This window comes from Myotis daubentonii, chromosome 15 (genome assembly GCF_963259705.1).
Source record: "Myotis daubentonii chromosome 15, mMyoDau2.1, whole genome shotgun sequence".
NCBI classification, from domain to species: Eukaryota; Metazoa; Chordata; class Mammalia; order Chiroptera; family Vespertilionidae; genus Myotis; species Myotis daubentonii.
The window spans coordinates 33,460,261-33,475,500 of NC_081854.1; the positions used below are offsets into that span (position 1 = coordinate 33,460,261).

The window sequence follows — 15,240 nt, forward strand, 5'->3', positions numbered from 1 at the left end:
CAGCCACCCCCGCCCCCCTCCCCCCAAGTCCCCGGTAACCACAAATCTGCTCTCTGTCCCCACGGATTTCGGTCTGGCCACCTCATGCAATGGACTTGTGCACTTTGTGGCCTTTGTGTTTGGCTTCTTTGACTTAGCGTAACATTTTCGAACCTGTCCATTTCACAGGTGAGGCAACTGAGGCTTGGAACAGTCAAGGCTGCCTGTCCTGAAGGTACAGAGTTAGAGTCGGGACCAGTTTGGGGTTAAATTCCCTCATCCGTTTCCTTTCCACTTCACACTCCTCCTCGAGGGGCCAAGGGGGTAGGGACTGCTGTGCCTGACCCCATCGGCAGGGGTGGACCCTCTGTCCTCCTCCACTCTGGCTGCTGGTGGAGACTCTGACGCAGGGAGGGGGACACAGGACCCTGTGCCCATCCCCCCTCGCCCCGCCACAGCCTGTGTTCATTGGCCACAGTGTCCTCCTGGACAAGGACATGTGTCAGGGCCGGATTGCTTAAAGGAGCATTTCTCCTCCCAGTGCTGGCAGTGAGAATAGATAGTCGCTTACTGGTTGTACCCTGCGTGCTTCCTAAAAGTGCCTCGGTGCTGGCCACATGGCTAGGGCTGTGCTGGGGTCACTCACAGAGTCACAGAGAACAAAGCAGGATGGGGTAAGGGCTGTGCCAGTGTATGAACCGGCTGTGGAGTTAGACTACTACATTTTAAACATTTGTTATCTCAAGATTTGGGAGTTTACAAACCTAAGAATCAGTTTCTCCACCAGCAAAATGGAACAGGCTTATTGTATATGATGCACCGTGGGCTTATGGGGAGGATTAAGGTGATACCGTATCTATAGCAGCTAGTGGGGAAGCCAAACAATAGTTTTATTTCCAGAAAACCTACGTTGACATTGGCAAGTAAACACTGAGCCTCCTGGCAGCCAAGGGAAAAGGGGAAACATGACACTAAGTTCACCCAGAAGCAGGAAAGCACATCAGGAAGGAAGTGGCCTGACATTAAATGCTACAAAGAGATGAGGTGATGCTGTTTAAGGGGCGACAAACATCACCACTGGGGACAATCGTTTCTCCTCCTGTGACAGGTGCAGATGTGACCCTCAGAGGATTGAGCCTCAAATCAGCCATCATAAGGCAAAGAAACGCACGCTGGGATGTCACCTCTGATGTCGGACCCAGGAAAGGAAGGTACATGCTCTCCCATGGACTGTCCTGCTCCAATACGAAGTGGTGCCCTCAAGTTTCCAACAGCTGCCAGGTGAAGGGAGGGCTGAAGGGGCATCCTTGGGCTTCACGCATGGGCTCCGAGCCTAAGGGCTGAGCTGCCTGCCTGCCCGCCCCTTTCCAGGCCTGTCCCCCTTCTTAGCTGGGCATCCTCCCGCAGTCCCCGGTGAGCAGCCCCCCTTCCCTTCTTCCTTCCGGAACCTCGGTTGAGGTCCTCTTCATTCTCCTCTGACACCTGCCCGGGATGGCCATGAGGGGAGCTGGGATTTGCCTGCAAAGCCCATGGCACAGAGCCTGGCCTGTCACAAGTTCCTGGTCAGTGGTCACAGCTGTGCTTGAGTGGAGAGACCTCCATGTCGCAAAACGAATGTGAACGTGGCCGAGGGGCGTTTTGTAGTCTAGGTGACTAGTTGTCTCGGAACGGCATGGGCTGCAGGGGCTCTGAGGCTCCTGGGAAGCACCCTCCCCCCTGGCCCAGGTGCCCCAGGTAACTGCACAGGGAGGCAGCCCGGGGTGCTGCTGACCCCGAGCGCCCGGACTGCCCACCTCCCACTCAGGATTGCCCCGTGCCCCCCGAGGAAGGTCAGGGGTTTGACCTGGACGTGGGAAGGGTGCGGAGTGGCCACTGGATGCAGGTGGTAAACTTCTCTGTTTGGGCAGGTGAGTTGATTGGGATTTTTTCTGTTGCGATGAGATTCGTGTAACATGGAATTAACCGCTTTAGTGTACCATGCAGTGGCATTTAGTACATTCACAATGTTGTGTAACCACCACCTGTGTCCAGTTCCAAAACATTTGCACCGTCCCAAAGCCACGTGCCCATTAGCAGTCACGCCTGCTTCCTCTTCCCCCAGCCCCTGCAACCGAGAGTCTGCTTCTATCGGTTTAAGTCTTCTAGACATTTTGTATGAACGGGGTCATACATCTGTGGTCATTGTCTCCGGTTCCTTTCACTTAGAATAATGTTTCCAAAGCTCATCTGTGTTGCGGCGTGTCAGAGCTTCCTTCCTCTTCGTGGCTGAGTAACATTCCATTGTGCGGATCGAGCACATTGTTTCTTCTTCTGCAGTTGTAGGCATGCGGGTTGCTTCCACCTTTTGGTTGTTGGGAGCAGTGCTGCCAGGAACATTTGTGCACATTTGCTTTAATGCGTCTTTTCAATTCCCTTGGGTACTGTCCAAACAGACATATGCAGGAATGGACCTGCTGGGTCATATGGTAATTGTCTTCGTTTGAGGAGCTGATTGGGATTTTAATGTTCTCATCTGGAGCTGCTTCTCCCCACATATCTGTGTTGTGTGGTGCAGGGGTGAGGGTATATGGTTGGGGACAGACAGCTCTGGGTTTGGATATAAGTGACCCACCTGCTGTGTGACCTCTGTGAGTGACTTGCCCTCTCTGTCTCCATTTCCTCACCTGCAGATCATAGGATGGCGTAGGCAGCGCTGAGGGAGTCACTGCCTCCCAAGTGCCTCACTCCGTAGTGTAAATTCAGTGGGAGCTCTCATACCTTTTAGGGTTGAAATTTGTTCTCTTCAGAGCCCGTTTCCACCCACTCGGAATCGAGGAGCCTCTAAGTTGCTTGTGGGCTGCAATCAGCAGAGATGCTACAATGTGGGGAGAGCTCGGGCGGGCGTGTGATGTGTGGAAGTGGAGCATGCCCAGCTGGCAGTGTTCCTCAGCTGCACCCCGAAGAGCCTCAGCCCCCTGTGAATAGTACTTTTTAAATAGCTGAGCTGATTGGAACAGTCCCAGCTTCTGGGTGAGGTGGGCTGGGGCAGCTGTTAGGCCTGCCGATGCCGCCAGCAGGGCCCAGTGCAGTGGCCTTCTCACGAGCCAGGCAGTTCCTTATCGTCATAGGGGTCTTCTCCCCACTTCACAGATGAGGACGACAGGCTCTGAGGGGCTGGTTGCCAGGAAAGTTGGCTCAGAGATGCACCGCTGGGACCCGAATTTGCATTTCACTCTTCCCACAAGCCCGTGTTGTGCTTTGTGTTACTGCTATTGAGTGAGCCGTCGGCATCACACCTTATGAGGAGGTGGCAGGGGCGTCAAGGTTCAGGCAGCCAGAGGAGGCAGCGTGGGCAGGGACCTCGCCCAGTGTGATGGCTTTAATCACAGCACGTTTCACAGGCTGGCTGCTCCAGGCTGGAGCAGGAGGCGGGAAGACGCACATCCGTGGTCCCGCCTCCCCAGGGCTCCCACTGGGCCCAACTCTCCGCTACCAGGTTAAGGCCTGTCTCCTTCCTCCTCCCCGTGTCTGTTCCCCACGTACCCGCTCTCCATTCTGCCTCCTCTGCGCCCTGAGATTGTGTATGACGTCTTTCCTGATAACCAGGACAGGGAACTAGAAGCAGGGATGTCACAAAGGTTCCAGAATAGGACTTAACTGTTATCTCACGTCCAGGGCCTTGGTCTCCTGTCTTGTTGGAAGAGCTGATGGAGAGGTGTGCCCGATTAACTGTGCCCTGAGGTCTGGCCTTTGTGACCAGCTCCTGGGAGGTGACCTCTGGGACCTTGTGCCATCAGCCCGACCTTCAGGGGGGCTGGACCCAATGAACTCCCATCACCGAGGCTCCCTGAGCGTCCCTGGTTGGCAATACTCTGTAAAACGTCGCCCGTTAGTGAGGGAGAAAGTCGCTTTCTATACCTGCCACTGGGAGGACCTAAGTGTGGGCTCTGCGCCTGGCGTCTCCCGGACCTGTTTCTGACGCTTCCCTTTGCTGCCATCATCTGTGACCGTGGTCTCATGGCTTCGATGAGTTCTAATGAACGGCTGACACTGGGGATGGTCTGAGGTCCCTGAACTTGGTGCCGGGCACAGACTTGTCAAAATAGGGTTAGTGCCTCTATTTTGCAGATAAGAAAATGGAGGCTCAGGGTGACTTGGTCCAGGTTTCATGGCTAATGAGGGCCCCATGCACCCCAGTGGCTTCACTCCTCCAGCTGTTATCAACTAGAAAACAGGAAGTAGAAACACAGCATGTGACGGTTCCCAATGGGAGTTTATTTTGTGCTTATCCCAGCGGCGGCTGTTGGCCTTGTATGGCACTGGCTATGTGGGCTCTACTGCCGTGTGCAGACTTGGTACAGGCCTAGGTTGGGCACTACAGGGTGTTGACTCCTACCAGGTAGAGGAATGTAGACCAGGAGTGGAAGAGATGGAGGGTGAGGGGTAGCCTGCGAGGAATGAGGCCGGTGCAGTGGGGGATGTGAGAATGCGGGGGGAGGGGGTTCGCCTTCACTTCGAACAGTGGGAAAATACATTCTTGTTTGAAAGTATATGGAAAAGACCGCTCATATACCAAAGTTTCTAGAAAAGAGGGGGCGACCTTTATAAGAAGAGAGGGAGGGTGCCAGGCTCGTCCGCAGGGCGCTGGGAGCAGGTCAGTCTCGGCCCACCGTGCACCAGGCAGCTAGTGAGGGGCAGGAGAGACACGTTAAGCCGGGAAGGTTGTTGGGGACCTGTAGCCCCTTCCCCGTGTCCCATGGGGGCTGCAGTGAAGGGCAGGAGAGCAGCACCTGCCAACACGTCCCTCCTTCCCCCGGGCCCACTCTGGGTGCTTGGGCGGGCTGGGCTGTGAATCACAGGCCTGTGGAGGGGATGTCAGTGGGGCCTGCCCTGGCCTGGGGGGGCTCATGCCAGGGCTCTGGCACAAACCCTAACACACGGGCTCTGGGCCCACCTCCCTAGTGACCTCGGCCTCCGGTCTTGGCTGAGGCCCTGTCCTGTGGCTTCTCCCGTTGTTCCAAGGTTGTAGGGCCAACTTGTGTCTCTGCCCTGCCCTTACCTCTCGGACCCTCTGCACACCTGGCACTGATGTTGAGCACCCATTTGTGGACTACAATTCTGGGCAGAATAAAGGGTCATTGGAAGATTTGGCCCTTGCCCTTAACTCAGCCCTCGGTGCCTGGTGGAGGTTGCTGCTCCTGTGGGTACCCCCAGTGCCATCCCAGGCCTCCCCCACCCCTCTACCTGGCACCGAGATCCTGGAGAGGGCCTCCGGCTGGCTCAGCGTGTCCACCTTGATGTGCCGGAACGCCTTGCACACAGAGCTCTGCAGGTGCCTGTAACCCACGGGGCAATGGTGAGCCCTGGGGGCTGGGGCACCTGATGTGGGCTTAGCCGTGGGGTTTAGCCTCATGTGAAGATAAGAAGGTGAGGCCCCAGGAAGGCTGACTTGTGGGGCCCTAGAGAGTGAGGGGCAGGTTTGGGGCAGAAGAGCCTGTTTCTCGCCTCAGTGAGCATCGTTAATGAGTAGCCTTCCTGGGTTTTATCCCTTGGGGCAGCAGTTTTCAAACAGGAGTGGCCGGCCTCAGATCCCAGGGCAGGGACCTGCATTCAGGACCCAGCTGAGGGGGTCACACCCCACACTGAGAAGTGCTGCCTCCCACTGGCTCCAGGGCGCACGAAGCCCACGAGGCCAGCGTTCTGGGTGGTGGGTGCTGCTGGAACTGGGCTCACCTTACCCTCCCCTCTGCACTGTCTGGGACAAGGGAAGGGGCTGGGGCTGGCATCAGTGGACCTGCGTGCTTACCTCTTCCACTCCTCCTCTGTCTCCCAGAACTCGTAGACCACGAAGGTGAAGCCGTCCGACAGCCTCCCAGCGGCGATGCTGCAAGGGGAGGGGCGAGGTTGGAGGCAGGATTAGCCTGGGCTGCCCTCCTCTGGAACTCGGTTCCCCCATCCCTGTCCCCCACCACTGCCCTCAAAGAGCCTGGACAAGACACCCCCAGAGCCAGGCTACGGGGTCCCCTGAGAGCCTGGCAGAAGCTGGGCACCCAGTCTGTCACCCGCCAAGGCCGTGAGCCACAGTGCTGCTGCCTTTCCGACGGGAAGAACCCAGAGCCTGCGGGCCAGCCCGTCCCTCCACCAAGGCAAGGCCTGGCCCCAGACAGCGGCCAATTCATGTTGTTGAATGAATTATAACGAAATATCATTTTAAAGGCTGAATATTCACTTTCTCCTGTCATGCTCTCCTTCATTTAATCCTTACCCCCGTGAGTCAGAACTGGCCACTGCGGCTGGGGCAGGGCCCCGCTGGCCCAGGTCACTCCCGCATTACCTCTGAGGGCAGCAGCCCACTCACCTTGATTTAAATAGGACTGGGGGTACTTCCCAGAATGTGGCAGAGCTGGGGGCACTGAGGGCTGACCGCCACGATTACATCAGCGCTAGCACCGCCCCTCTGGCCTCCCGCCTGCCCCCAGCTGCTTCTCTTTTCCCACGCTCAGCAGAACAGAACCCCGCAGCCCAGGAGGAGAGCTGCCATGGTGGCGGCTGCTGTATAATTACAGGCAATCCCAGGTTCGCCACCAGGACAGACGCAGGGAGGGAAACAGGGCCGCTAATAGTATCATTAGTTCATTAGGCTCCAGCTAAAATTACAGGTGCCTGCGGGCTTGTAATTTGATGAGAGCATGGGGGGCCGGGGATGCGTGCCGCCCACTGATCAGATGTAGCCGTGGCCTTTCGCCAGATCCAGAAAGCGCCGCTTACGGGCCTGCCTTTGCGACAGATGAAGGTCATCCGAGCAGCTTGGTGCGTCTAAGTCTGTAGCTGCAGCAGAATGAGGCACTGATTGGGTTTTGGGGGTGGGGTGGGGTCTCTCTGGATGGGCAGGAAGACACAGCAGGCTGGCATGGGGTACAGGAAGGACACAGAGTGTGAAGCCCTACTGCGTGCTGCCTGTGTACAGAGGAGGGGCAGCCAGGCCCCTCTCTGCTCCACCCCACCCAGCCCTGGGCCCTTGGACCCCTGCCGTGAGCACACCGCTACTGTGGCTTTCGGTGCCATCTGCATGCCCACCGCTCCCAGCCCGCCTCTCCCAGGATCTCTACACTCCTATGTGGCATCTCGAATTTAACGTGACTCCCCGACACCAGCACGCCTGACCTCCCTGACTCCTCTAGGTCATCACACGACACCAACCTCTATCGAGTTTCTGAAGCCAGACAATCTCAGGTTCCGCCTTGTCTCCTCTCCACTGTTCTCCACAACAGCTCCCCGCTCTGACCATGTCGCACCAAGGCCATGCCCCTCCCTGGGTGACCGCAGGGCCTCTCCCTGCCCCTGCTGCACACCAGAGACCAGCCTGTGTCTCACTCCTGCTGGCACATCTCCAATACGGTCCACTGTACTCCAGACGAGCAGCGCGGGAGTGGGTCCTGCCCGCCACCCCCGGCCCTCGCCTGTCACCTTGTCCAGACAGACCTGCTTGTTCTCAAACTCGGCACCCTCGCTGCCTCCCAGGCAGTGGCACCCGCTGGTTCCGGCCCACACTGCCCTTCCTCAGACTCTGCTGGCCGAATGCTCCGGACGCAGGCCTCCGTGCACGCGCAGCCTCTCCCCTCCCCAAAGCCCCTTCCTGGCCTCCACAGCACCATCACCCTTCAGCACCATCCCTCGTCCTCTGCCCTCTCCCGCCACCTGGACTGCATGTTCAGTAAGAGCAGCACCTGATTCACGCTGCGCCCCAGCTGCCCCCCAGGGAGGGTGAGGCGCGTGCTCTCAGGGTGCAGAAGGCAAACTGGACAGGGAGGGTCGGGCAGAGAATGGCACAGGTGGGTGGGCCTGGGACAGGAGAGGACCCAGCGACTTGTGCCAACAGCCCTCTGGGACCACCCCCAGTGAGGGAGAGGGCTGTCGTCTTCTGTGGCCCAATCTGACATGGCCACGGCCACGGCCACGGCCACCGGTTCAGCTCTGCCGAGAAGCAATGCCGGCCTCGGCAGCAGGGACCAGAGGCTGAGGCCCTGAGGGGCAGCCACATGGTAAGAGTAGCAGCTGACATTGCGCAGCTCCGACTGCTCACCAGGCACTGACCTAAGCCCTTCCCATTCCTCATTCCATTTACACCAACAACCAAGGGCGTGCGTCCAGTCCGTGCTCCCACGCTACAGATGAGGAAGCTGAGGCCGGGAGATGCAGTCACTCGCCACGTTTGCACAGCGGGAAAGAGCCCCAACTAGGACTTGACCCGCTCTCCTAACCGCCCTGCGGGGCCTTCCCGGGGGTATGGGAAGGTCCTGCCCTGCCCTCCACCCTGCCCTCAGCTTACTCACTGGAAGCAGCTCCTGGCCCCAGCGGTGCCCCGCAGGTACTGTCGCAGCGAGTCCAGGAACTCGCTGAGCTGCTCAGGACACACGGCCATCTCCTGCCGGACCAGCTGCAGATGCTGTGGGGTGCAGGGTGAGTGAGCTTCCTCGGGCTCCCTGACTGGCCTCTCCCCGCACGACCCCAGCCTCCCACACCTCCCTCCTGAGGACAGGACAACTGGGTCAAAATAAAACAAAACCCCATGCACACACGCCTTCCATTCCTACACATGAACACTGGCTGAAAAAGAACAAGAATAATAAAGAGCCAAATGCAGGTAGCAGTCCCACAAATGCTGAAAAACAGGGTGTGAAGAGGCTCTATGGAGGGGCAGGGCTGCCAGCAAGGCTTCCAGGGCTGAGACAAAAATCAGTGACCAGCAACATTCATTTCCAATCACGTCAGTGTTTTGGTGTCACTGTCCTGTTGGTCACTTGGTTCCAGGCCAATCTTTTTTACCAAAGCCCTGGTATCTCCAAGAACACCTGTGGAAGGGGAGGGTGACCAAGTGCTGGGGCCACATCTCCCCACATGTGCTCCCTGAGGATGGGGTGGCAGGGCTATTGAGCCACCTGTATCCTGAGTCCTGGGTTCAGGCAGGGATGGGGCCACAGGAGGGGGAGGGAGGCCTCAGGGGAGGGGGTCCTCACCATGTTAGTGCCGTCTTCATCTGAGAGGCGCTGCTGCAGGTCAAACCAGAGGGTCTGAAACAACAAAGCATAGAGTGATGCTGGAGACAAAGGCCACCTCCATCAGGGAGGCCTCCAGGACCTCCACAGTCATACCGGAGTACCCAGGGCCAAAGCAGAGCTCCAGCCCCTCCACACAAGGTCCCAGGGGCTCGAGTCCCCAGGCTAGTGGGAGCTCCCAGGGGCCAGGCCTCACCAGACAGGGCTCACTCGCCCCTCCATGCACAGTGCTGGCTCAGAGGGGACCCAGGAAGCCAGGCTGGGAGGCCAACCACAGGAAGTGGTGGAGATCCCTTCTGGCCCTGGCATCTGGGGGCACTGGGAGCCACAGAGACCAAGCAGATCTACTGCAGAAGCCATGGAGACTCCATTTTTTTTTGGGGGGGGGGGAGGTTGGGGGGGTCTTGGTGGGGGGGAGAAAGCAATTGGAACTTAAGATTCCCGAATCCAAGATGCTGGAATTTTGCCATAATTGCTGGCAACAGCCCTGAGATTCCCCATCAACTTACAAATCGCCCCCAATCTCAACCCCTGATGCCCCGTGAATCGAATGGTCTAAATGGGGTCTGTTTTCACTGGCCCCCGCAGGCCCTGGGCTAAATGCTTTACAAACACACCTTATTTAACCTCCCGACTCCCTGCCCCGCTGTACGCTCCAGGAGAGCAGGAACCCGTGCCTGCTGCTTACGGCCACAAGCTAGGCCCCCAAGCAGGGCCAGGCCGCTCAGGCCGCTCAGTGTCACTACTGAGCAGACAGGCCTGGGCTCCAGAGGCCACACAAGCGGGGTAGGTGCAGAGCCTGGATTTGAACTTGGGGCCTCTCTCCTCCTGACACAGAATCTGGGTTCTCCTCCCTTTAACGTGGGCGCCCCAATAAACCCACCTGTGCGCCTATCCCTGGCCCCCTTCCCGGAGGACGGCCTGTGTCTCTGGTGCGATCCTACGCCGGGTCTTTCCTCTCAGAGCACGCGCGCCCCTCGCTGGTTTTTAAGGGAACAGACTGGCCGATGTGTTGGCCTGTGACTGCAGGTACCACCTTGCACCCCTTCATCATTGAACAAGGGGCCCCGCACGCTCATTTTGCACAAGACCCTGCACATCACAGGGTCCCGGAGCGGGTGCTGACTTCCCGGGACCCGCGGGGTAACCCTGCTCAGTGGGCAGCCAAGGTGCGTCCGCGGGGGCTCATCCGCTTCCAGGCTTTACAGCCCTGTGCGGGGCTCCTGGAGGGCAGGGTTGTGGCTTCTCCCGGCCGGCCGGCCAGGGCCACAGGAGGCGGGGAGGGCAGGGTGGGGGGTTCCGCGGCACCCACGGCTGCCCCACCCTCTCCCAGACTGTGCGCCCCGCTCCACCCTCCAGGCCCAGGCAGAACCGGGTGGCTCAGTTGGTCCAGAGGGCGGGGCCCGGAGGCGGCCCTGGATTGGCCCCTACTCGGGGCCTAGGCCAATCAGAGGCCGGCGAGCAGGGCCCGCCCCGTCTCCAGGACGCCCAGGTGCTCAGCCGTTACCAGCCTGGCCCTGCCTGTTGTTAAGGCGACCAGGGCGCTAAAAATACACTTCAAAGAGCCTCCCTCTCGGGCGCCTGAGGGGTTGTTATGACAACCGGGCCACCGGGTCCACCGAACCGCTGGCTCCCACCCAGCACCCCGCTCTAGGAGGGGGGATCCCACCCAGGCCTCAGCCCTGCAGGCAGGGTTGCTGCCACCTCCCTCCAACTCCCCGCCTCCCACCTAGACCTCCCTCTGCCCCCACGGATACTTCAGAACCAACCCCCAAACCCATCAAAGTACTTTTTTTTTTTTTTTTGCCCTTTTGCAAAAGATGTAAGAAATTCAGAAAAGTCAGAGAAATGTAAAATTGCTGCAACCCAGGGCTCTGAGATCTTTGGTTTAGTAGAGAGATGGGTGTGGTGTGCACATCTCTATAGTATAGTTTTTAGCACCAGGACGGCTAATCACAATTGCTAGCATCGCTAATGTTAAGTGCCAGCTTCACGCGGGCTCTGTGCTAAGTCATTAAAGACATCATGATCTTTACTCCCCAGGACAACCCTGTGAGGGGCGCTATTCTCACGTCCTTCTCTATTGTTAGAGGAGAAACCCGAGTCTCAGGGAGGGGAGGTCACTGGCCCAGGTCACACGGCGGTTAAGTTGTGTGGCCAGGCTTCACACAGGGCAGGCTGACATCTGAGTCCGCAGGGAAACCTGAAGGCAACCTGTTTTCCTTCTTCCAAGAAACGGTCAGTGTTACGGGCTGCACTGCGCCTTCCCCAGATTGAAGGCCCGATCCCCAGCACCTCAGAATGGGACTACATGTGGAGGCAGGGTCACCACAGAGGCCTTTAAGGGAACGTGGGGTCACAGGGCTGGACCCTAACCCAGGATGGCTGGTGTCCTTATGAGAGGAGGAGACCAGGACATGAAGGAACACAGAGGGGACACCATGCATCTTCCGAGGGGAGACAGCTGTCTGCACGCCAAGGAGAGCGGCCCCAGCAGAAAGCAGCCCTGCCCACCCCCGATCTCAGCCTCGAGCCTCGAGCTGTGAGAGAATAACTGTTAGGCACAGCCTGTGTACGGTACCCGATGGTGGCAGCCCCGGGAAACAGGTGCAGCGTTGTGAGTACCTACTGAGTCATGAACTGGTCTCTGGACACTCGGCTCTGGAGGGCCGAGTCACTTCCTATTATCTGTGGACGTGCCATATCGTCTTGGAAAGCCCGCACGCTGCTGGCCAGACCTTCATCTCTCCTGGGCCGTCACCGTCCCTCAGGCCCTTACAGCTCCTCCAAGCTCTGTCCCCTCCACCCACGGTGCTGCTGACTACTGTCTGCTCCTGCGATGCCCCCCCTGTGGCCGCCCACTCTCACCGCTTCTCCTCCCCCCAGGCCCCGCTCCCTGAGCCTGCGCACTGGGCACGGCTCCGGGGTCTGTCCATATCTCAGTCTGGTGATGCCTTTCCGAGGCTCCCTGACTTCTGTCCCACATTCTCAGCCTAACCCAGCCCTCCCTGGGGTCTGGGGAACGGAGGGACGGAGGTGGGCCAGCGACCTTACCTTGCTCTCCAGCCGTCCTATTAGCTCTGCCAAACGGCTGATCTGGGCTTCCAGGCCCTCCTCCTTGGGGTCCGCGGTGACTGGGGAAGAGGAAGACACCAATGTCGGGCAGGGGCAGGCTGGGGAGGGGCTCCCAGGACCCCGCCCCACGCCCCGGCCGGGCCACCGCTGCTCTCACCAGAAGGCACGCTCCTCTCTCGTTCTGTGGCCATGAGCTTGTGGCTGGGGCCGCAGGGGGCACTGGGGCTTCCATACCAGGTCTGCACCACGCCGGGGCCGGGCTTGCCGTGGTTCTGGCTGCAGTGCGAGTGGGAGAAACACACGGTGAGGGAGGCCGAAGGGCCCTGACCAACAAGCACCCACCGTGGGCTGAAACGTGCAGCTCGCTCCATGGAGCCGTCCCCGTGAAGTGGGCCTCGTGCCTTTGTTGTAGGAGGAAACGAGTTGGCCAAGACCACGCGGCCCAAGGGACTGAGTCGAGATAGGAACTCAGCCCCATTCTAGGCCTCAGCCCAGGCCCTGTTCCCAGGAGGTTCAGTTCCAGGCGCCTGCCCCCACCAATGGCTCACAGCTCCCACCCCTGCCTGCTTCACTAGGAGCCAATGTGGTGCCGTGTGCGTGTGTGTGTGTGTGTGTGTGTGTGTGTGTGTGTGTTGGGGGCGCAGGAGGGGAAGGGCTGGGTTTGGACTCTCTCTGAAAAGGGGAGCCTTACGACCTGGATGAGCGCAGGCATATGACAGAACAGGGAAATCTGCAATCCTGGCCTCGGCAGGTCCTAGAGAGGGGCCTGCCCGCCTGTCCCCACCCCCACCACGCACACACGTGCCCACACGTGCACAGCCCCCGCAGGCCCTGACAGGCACACTCAGCTCATCAAGCTCTGTGCCTGGCACAATAGCAGGGACTCAACCAATGCTTGGCAAAGGTCGAACACCCGTGTGCAAAGAGATGCTGGGAAACTCGCCACAGGCACACAAATACACACTGACACGCGTGTCCACACACAGCACACGCACACTCCCTGTGCACGGCTGCCACACGCCATCCCGGCTCTTCGGCCTTGGGCTGCCTTGTGTGGTCAGGTCTTTGTGAACCTGCAAGCTCACAAGCCCCCTGCAGAAGGCAACCTCCCCCCCCCCCCCGCCATTCCCTCCACCCCCTTCCCTCCCCCGCTCCCTGCAGTCCCAGAAGCGAGTCTCTGAGGTCCAATCCTGGCGCTCTACAACCAGCAGCCAATTAAATGTGGCCCTCGGACCCTGACGGGGCAGCCGGAGTCCCTGGGGTGGCGGGGTTTGAACCAACAGCTTGTGCTGGGAACATGACACCCCCGGGGCTGAGAAACAGGGTGGCTCAAGGGGACTTGCGGCCCCGGGGAGCTGAACTAGCTGAGGTTTGGGGCAGCCGGAGGTGGGAGTGTGTGTGGAGCAGATGTGTCTCCCAATGAGACGTGTCACCCCCGCCACCGACATTCCAAAGTGAGGTCCCACTGTGGGGCAGACGAGATGGAGCTAGCGAAGTGCAGGAAACTGGCTACGGAAATCGTGCAGCCATCTTCTCTGTTCTACATCAGGAGAGAAATGGCAAGTTCTTAACCAGGATAAGTGACAAAAAACGAAGGAAGCCTCAGTGTGTGGCCAACTTGGGACCCTCAGAATCACAAGAGCGATCACGAACGCAGAGCTCTGGGCTCACGCCCAGGGATCCCCACCCCGGGGCCCTGCATTCCCCATTTCCCAGGGGATCTGGCTGCAGGTGTTCAGAGCAGACACACTTCAGGAACCGTATCACTGAGCGGCTTTGCGAGCACATCGGACTGGGACCAGCCCCCACCAACCGACTGCAAGACACACTCCAACCCCACACAGCACCCCACACCCTGCCTCTACCGGGAAACCTGCGGCCGCACGGAAACTCAAGGGTCAGTGATGCTTGGACCAGCACCTGGCTCCTGCCCTTGTCTATCTGAATGCCTTTATGTCCCCTTTCTGCCGGGCACATCAGCTGTTCTGCTAAGAGCAGGCAAACAGAAGTCTCAACTCGGGACAGTAAATGCAAGGACTCATGGCCCAGAACTGGCACTGCCCAGCGAGGAGAACACCCCTTCCCTAGGCTAACCACCTCGTGTCCCCAGCAAAGAGGGGGACCCCAGAAGCATGTCCATGGCTTCAAGGACATGCAATCAAGGCCTTAAATCACACCGCAGCAACACGTGAGACCATCGCGCCACTTCCCTTTCGATCCTCCTGAGAAAGGGGCTTGGTGCCACCCTGACCCCATGCGTGGATGGGTCCCAGCCTCTGATGAGGCGGGAGCCGGCCTCAGGGTCCCAGCTGGCAGCAGGTGCCGCTGTCCAGTGACTCGTCTATGGCACGTGATGCTTGTTTCCAATTATGGGAACCACATACAGTTTCCAAAATTTACCTCCAGTTTTCAACAGTAAGTCAAGCAATAGAATAGTCTTGGGCAAAGAATAACGTGAGTGGTGTGGGGACGTGGTAGAAGGGATGAGCGTCTGGGAAACAGGCGTAACTGTGTGTGCTGTGTGTATGTACTGCACGCACACCAGGCGTTCTTCGGCATATATGCCTTTCGGTCCTCACAGCACTGGGGAGGAGGGTACGTAACTGTCCCATTTTACAGTCGTGGAATGGAGGCCCAGAGAGGCGCAGCAGCTTGCCAAGGCCACCCAGCTCTCCAGTACACGGACAGCCCTACCCCAAGTCACAGGTTGGTACGCGCACGGCATACCCCCACGTGACCCCGCAAGGGCCCTGGACGCACCGGATCTGGCTGGTCTGCTCTTCAATGGCCTCCACCGCACTCTCCACGGAGCTCAGCAGCGACTGGATCTGACTGGCCGTCTCCTTCAGGAGGAAGCGGGTCACAAACTGGTCCACATTGCTTCCTCCCTCGTACACCTGTGGCGGGGAGAGCAGGGACAGCGAGGGCTGAGGGTGGGGAGGGACCTGGGGCGTGGGGTCTGGCATGAGGTGCAGGGGCACCTGGGGTCTGTGTGTTTGCCTTACAGTGGGGAGGGGAAGCCCACTCCACTACTGCCTTCTGCATCTTGGAGGCCATAGAGCTCCTGGATCAAGGCGGGGGTATGGACTCGGAGGCCAAGGTCTGAGCCCTGGCTTCACCGCTTACTCGCTCTGTGACCTCTAGAGCCATA

General features: G+C 59.0%; 1 protein-coding gene across 29 annotated transcripts in view; it reads right to left on the reverse strand.

Moving 5' to 3' along the window:
- Positions 1 to 4,212: 4,212 nt before the first annotated feature.
- The window catches only part of NECAB2 (N-terminal EF-hand calcium binding protein 2), a 31,426-nt gene continuing 20,398 nt past the window's right edge, over positions 4,213 to 15,240 (reverse strand). For 4 of the 29 annotated variants that reach the window (XM_059667219.1, XM_059667234.1, XM_059667226.1 and 1 more), the window contains 10 exons: positions 14,850 to 14,986; positions 12,247 to 12,365; positions 12,069 to 12,148; positions 8,976 to 9,055; positions 8,288 to 8,404; positions 6,735 to 6,863; positions 5,765 to 5,842; positions 5,195 to 5,294; positions 5,038 to 5,076; positions 4,213 to 4,642 (listed from right to left, as the gene is read on the reverse strand). In XM_059667219.1, coding sequence (XP_059523202.1) covers positions 4,334 to 4,642; positions 5,038 to 5,076; positions 5,195 to 5,294; positions 5,765 to 5,842; positions 6,735 to 6,863; positions 8,288 to 8,404; positions 8,976 to 9,055; positions 12,069 to 12,148; positions 12,247 to 12,365; positions 14,850 to 14,986 — 1,188 coding nt within the window. In that variant the 3' untranslated portion in view covers positions 4,213 to 4,333. Of the gene's footprint in view, positions 4,643 to 5,017; positions 5,077 to 5,194; positions 5,418 to 5,763; positions 5,843 to 6,726; positions 6,864 to 8,287; positions 8,405 to 8,975; positions 9,056 to 12,068; positions 12,149 to 12,246; positions 12,366 to 14,849; positions 14,987 to 15,240 lie in introns of those variants that run through there. The other 25 variants (XM_059667235.1, XM_059667244.1, XM_059667220.1 and 22 more) reach the window with 24 other exon arrangements.